The sequence below is a fragment of the Lactuca virosa genome, chromosome 7, assembly GCF_052849685.1.
Source record: "Lactuca virosa cultivar CGN04683 chromosome 7, Lactuca_virosa_CGN04683_v6, whole genome shotgun sequence".
NCBI classification, from domain to species: Eukaryota; Viridiplantae; Streptophyta; class Magnoliopsida; order Asterales; family Asteraceae; genus Lactuca; species Lactuca virosa.
The window spans coordinates 230,489,720-230,495,615 of NC_136432.1; the positions used below are offsets into that span (position 1 = coordinate 230,489,720).

The following is a 5,896-nucleotide window of genomic DNA, read 5'->3' on the forward strand; positions in this document are numbered from 1 at the left end:
ACTACGGGAGCAAAAGTTGTAATTTACTCTAATAACTAATTTTGAAAGAAAAAATCCATAACTTTCGGAAATGAAATAATAAACTAGACAAAAATGTAAAAACTCGTTACTAAAAAGAAATACTTTATTTTCTTAATTTTTTTTTATTAAGTCGTTATTTATGCATTAAGTTAACAGAAAATCACTCATATACATCTTATATTCTTATTTACAAAGTCATATCCCATTAAGTAAAAATAACACCGTGTCTAAATCAACGCGTTGAATCCACAATCACACAAACAAACCAAATAATCCGCGAACAAAGATCGTAGTTGTTAGAGTAGAAGTTCTTTGAAGTGACATTGCTTATGAATGTAAATAGAATTTCTTTGGGTTAATAGAAGGTGCTAAAATAACCGATGAAAAGTTTATCCAACGAGAATCCACCAACTGCTACCATTTTCAATAAAGACGTCAACGGTACAAGTTGGCAAAACACTGTCTAACAATGTTAGACAGAGTCATTGACGGGACAAAAATCTATAACTGTTATACATCATTCTCAGTCTTAGTCCAATAATACGCGTAGTCAGTTCAATACACGTCAAACACAGTACAATACCATTGTAGGGTGTCATGTCATGTTCGGGCTTTAATATAAAGAATTCTACATTTTTAAGTTTCGTATTTTTGAACATGAAATATAAGTTGGATGCACTATTTAAAATAAAATTTTATTTTATGGGGCATAAAATTACAAATGTGGACCATGGATCTTTATCAACAAATATTGTGATCACAAAGCAAAGCATTGTCATATCTAAGTCTATACTAAACTAAAATAAATACATTCATAAGAGCAAACACCTTCCAACTTGAAAGAATTAAATAAAACCGAATGCAATCTCATAACAAACAAAAAATTAAATTACACAATTGAGTTCTTGCATCTACAAGTTTAAGTTGACAGATTATAGATATAGTAATTACCAATTACACATTGTAGAGCCCTACCCCTACAACAAGATCAAACACTATATTATCAAGATAACAAAATGGATTTTTTTTTCCCGATATTGAGATAGAAGAAACATACTCTGCTTTCATTTTGATACTAAGAGAATTTCGGGTTTCTTGGCTTTACTGGGTGTATTAGCATTAGAACCTGGTGTATTAGCAGTTGATGCGGCAGCCATGGCAGCAGCTTCGCGAGCTCTCTTATCCAGTTGGATTAAGCTTCGAGTAGCCAAAATCGCTTGAGGAACTAAATCATGTGAAGCTCTAGCATACAAACATCGAACTGCTGTAGATGCTGTATCTTTCACGTCGTTTGAATTCAATGGACCGAGTAAACAGTGGCCCAAGATCCTTAGAATTGGTTGTAGAAGCTCCCATGGAAGAAGAATTCTTGTCCCTCTAGCAACGACTTTGTCTGAATCCCCATCCTGAATCTCCAAATTCTTCATCTCTTCAACAACATTCCCTTCAATGTCGATTCCATCTTCAACGATACCATCGGTAAAGTTTGTAATTTCAGAGGATTGGTCGAATTCGGACTTGCAAGCGCAATCCTGTCCAGCCCAATCAGCAGCGAACTTGCAGAAATCGAGCTTCGACCAGCTAGGCATTTGAGAGATCTGCTTGTAGTAACAATCGAGTGCAACTCCAACAATGGTAGCACGTTTCGTTGACTTTATAGCGGTTTGGGGCTCTAGAGGAGGAGATAGGATTCCGACTGTAGGCCGCGAAGGCTGCGATCCAGAATTAGGGTTCACTTTAGCCGAATTCGGTTTCTTTTTGCTGTTGCTAACCCTAGGAGAATGGTAAAGCGACGGCTGAGAGAGATCGGGGATCGAAATCATTATTGGTTTCCCGGCGCGAGATTTGGTCTCCGATGAGTATAAAGCGAGAAGTACGGCTTCAAATCCGGCAAGCGACGGAGTTAAGGAGGAGAGAGAGTGAATGCGAGAAAGGTAAAGACCGGCGATGAGAGGGATGAAGGCGAGGACGACAAGGCGGAGGTCTGGATCGGAAGAGAGGAAGGTATCGTACAGCCAATTACAAAGGGAATCCTCGCCGGAGCCGGAGTCAGGAGAGGATGTGAGCGAAGAAGATACGGCGGTGTATGCAGTGAGAGAAGAGAGGAGAGAGCGTGCGGGGGCATCGGAATCGGCGAGAGATGAGATCGGGTTTGGATCTTCAGAGTCAGGCTCGGGTACGGGTAAAAGTGTGGATAAGAGGTGGATGCGAGATCGGGCTTTGGAGATGGATTCCCACCATGAGTGCATTGGATCGTTGTTGTTGTTGTTGTTGGTGCTGTTGTCGTTGGTGGTGGTTATGGCGGTGCTGCCGTTGTGGTTCTGGTGGTGCTGGTTACCGTTCCGGTGGCTGGGGTTTTGGGAGGAGGAAGAAGTGGTGGAAGAGGAGGAAGGAGATCCGCCGGGGATGTGGTGGCGGAAATCCATCTTTGAAAGTAGCTGTGATAGTTCCCCGGTGGCCGGCGAGGGCGAAGATGAGGGTCACGAACAAAGGGTTTCGTGTCCCCTAGGAAGCGATCTTTCTTATGTTGCATAGTAGTTTACTAGTTTATCTGAAAAGTTTAATATTATCTTTATCTTAAAACAAAATATTTATTTTAAAAGGTTAATTTATGTAACAAATTTATATGTATCCTCTTAACAAGTTTATTTATTTGCCAAAATAATATTTTTATTGATATATAAATTATCTTTATATTAAATATTAATTATTAAAGATATCAAATTATACTAATGTACATCATGCCATTATCTAAACTTTATAATTATAAGTAATTAATATATAACCGTAGGCATGATAAAAAAAAATTATTAATCATATGAATTAGAAAAATGTTGCAAGTTCGTTTTTTTGACATTAATTTATAGGGAAAATGACATTGTAGCCTAACGATGTTTTGTATATTTGCTCATTAAGTCTCTTATGTTATTTTCGTGCCTTTTAAAGGAACAAAATTATTAGTGGTCTGTCTTTGTAGGTCTTTTACCTTTAGTAGCCGGTTTTAGTCCCTGTTACGCAACATTCTGCCATTTCGGTGTCAAATTGAGAATGTAAAAGTCAACATGACAGAATTCCAAGGTTCTAAGATAGAAGAAGCCAGTAAAATAGAAGAAGCCAATAATTCTTAATCCCCAAGAAAGAAGAGGAAGTTCTGACCTATTTTTTGGGACAAATATGACAAAGAAATCGATAATATATCTAAAAGTGTTGCTCCATTCCAATTGTATCAACTTATCACTTCTGATTTTGCCAAAAAAAAAATCCATAACAAATTCAGTTCTAACATACATCAAATTACAGCTTGTGAACAATTATGCCAAAAAACAAAACCCAACTAAGCATTAACCAAATCTTCAGCTTCTGATTTTAGCTTGCCACCTCCTTCAAGCGGATCTTCAGGCTCCAATTTTGGATCACCATTTCCCTCGAGCTTTGATTCTGGACTTCAACAGCATGCATATGATTTCCAGCCTCATCAACCCACAAAAGAAACTCACTCCTAGGTACTTGCGGATTTTAATATCATCAATTAGCAAAATTTGGTTAGAATTAAAAAAAATCCCAAATGTTTCTTGAGAACGGAGTGTCATATTCGGGCAAGCATAGTATTCCCTACCGGGATTCTTCTTAGTGGTGGAAGTCCTTATGATTTCCATGCTTCCACAATCGTACCTCACCATATTTTGCTTGTTCGGATGCAGCAAAAGAAGAAAAACAAAGGAAACGAAGAAGAAGAAGAAGAAGAAGAAGAAGAAGAAGAAACTGAGAGAATGAAGGGAGGAATGAGGATGAGAAAAAAAATGAAGGGGATGAAGAAACTGAAGAAGATGAAGAAACCGAAGAAGAACGAAGGAGGATTAAAGAAGGAAGTCGTTGCAAAGACTAATTAATTGTTCAACTGGCCATCATTTTAGATGAGGAAGTCGCCGGCTAACCCCTTCAGTTCATATAGAATGACATAATCGACCCGACAAAACAAATTGTGTTCCCTTCAAAGGCATGAAAATAATATAAGGGATTGAACGGGCAAATGTGCAATACATTGTAGGGCTACAATGTCATTTCCCCTAATTTATATATTCCAGATGTTAAGTTTTTATATATCAATATTTGTTTAAATATGTTAATTTGAAATTTTCATAACTTTTAAATTTATCTCTTAAATACTAGAAATTCTAAAAATTAAAAAACTAGAGAAAGTTAAATTTAATAACTGTAAGATTGGTCTTTTGGTTTACCAAAAAGAACAGTTTGAAGCCAAATTTTCTTTTTGTCTCACGGTTAGTCCAAAATTAAAAATATTGTACAGATTTGTTCCCTCAAATATTTGAATGCACGTGAAAAGACTATTATGTTCTCCTTATTTTCTCTTCTTTTTTTAGGGTTTTGAGCATATCTACATTCCTATGTGATCATGCAACCCTAATTGCTTTGGATCTACGCTTTTCACTAATTGAACATGCATATTGAATACCAAAGCAATAAACCTAATCTAGCATACAATTTCGAAAATCATACAGAAAATTAGGGTTAGAAGATTACCTCACTTGTTATATAGTAATAACAAGTCAATCTTGATGATCCTTGACTCTTGAAAGCTTAGTTCCCCGAATGTTGCACCTCTAATGGTTCACAAACACCCAATGCAAAAAGATGAGAGGAGAGACACTAGAAAAATCAACTATGGTTCTTCAAGGAAGCATAGGGCCGAAATTCTAATGCTTGGGGGGTTTTATATAGTTGTGGGCTGCTAGGGTTTTCAGGAGAAAAACCCTAATTTCCTGCTTAAGGCTTAAGCAGCCCATGGACCTCTTACCAATAGGCCTTGGACGAAATCTATAGGGCCTTCCTATATGATTTCGTCCACTCCTAATTAAGGAGTCTAGTAGCCCAGTTTCACAACTATCAATGATTTGTAAAACAGCCCCTTCATTATTAATCAGTTCCTTTAATCCCAAAATTAATGCCAAATTAATTTCTGATTAAATACTAATTAATAATATGACTTCCAAATAATATATTAATCTTGTAATATATTAATAAAATCATTTGAGTACCAATTTATTATTTCAAGTAATAAATCCTACTTTCTCTTCACCAGTCATCCTGTCAAGTTGAATGAGTGAAGGCAACCCAAAAGGACCATGCTACTATCAGATCAAGTACATACAAATTATAGTTATGGGCTTAGACACCTAATCCAACAGTCTCCCACTTGGATAAGTCTAATAACTATTATAGCAAGTATGACTTCAAAATTTGACCAACAATCGTAGCTTTCAAAAGCCTTTGTCGAACTCTGATCTAGTCAGTTACGTGTCCTTTAGATAAATAATCAAATATCCCACTGTTCTACAAGATATCGTATGGACATGAGACATGGACTATAATCAATCTCTGTCCAAGAGTTGTTTCCCGATTTCCGATTCATGACGACTGACTCAGACTACAATTGAACACATCAACTTAGTCCAGGCTTGGCCAAGCACTTTAGATGTCATCACTAAATCATCGAGGGGCCCACATATATCGCTTTTAACCTATTTAGGGTAAAAGAAATGGATAAACTTCGACTCATATGCTTGCATTATTCACTCATCAAATCGCACACACCAATACGTTTTATAACATCAAGTTACTGATGTGCTTATGTATTATCAATGTATATTTGACTTGTAAACAACAACTCATATGTCTCCGTTTCAAGAATATAAGATATTATCGTCTCAGAAATTACTTGTGATAAAATTCATGAAGTAATTCTCTAAGCGTGGGTTTATCCAATACTCAAATTCCTATTTCAGGAGTACTCATGAACACTGCAGAAAACATTTGCTATATCAATCACTTAGACAATCTACAGTCAGATTCATGA

At 36.5% G+C, this 5,896-nt stretch overlaps 1 protein-coding gene across 1 annotated transcript; it reads right to left on the reverse strand.

Moving 5' to 3' along the window:
- Positions 1-866: 866 nt before the first annotated feature.
- LOC145124924 (hyccin) lies at positions 867-2,566 on the reverse strand. The gene has a single exon (XM_079060406.1). The coding sequence runs from the start codon at positions 2,445-2,447 to the stop codon at positions 1,086-1,088; it is 1,362 nt and encodes a 453-aa protein (XP_078916532.1). The 5' UTR covers positions 2,448-2,566; the 3' UTR covers positions 867-1,085.
- Between the last annotated feature and the right edge of the window lie 3,330 nt (positions 2,567-5,896).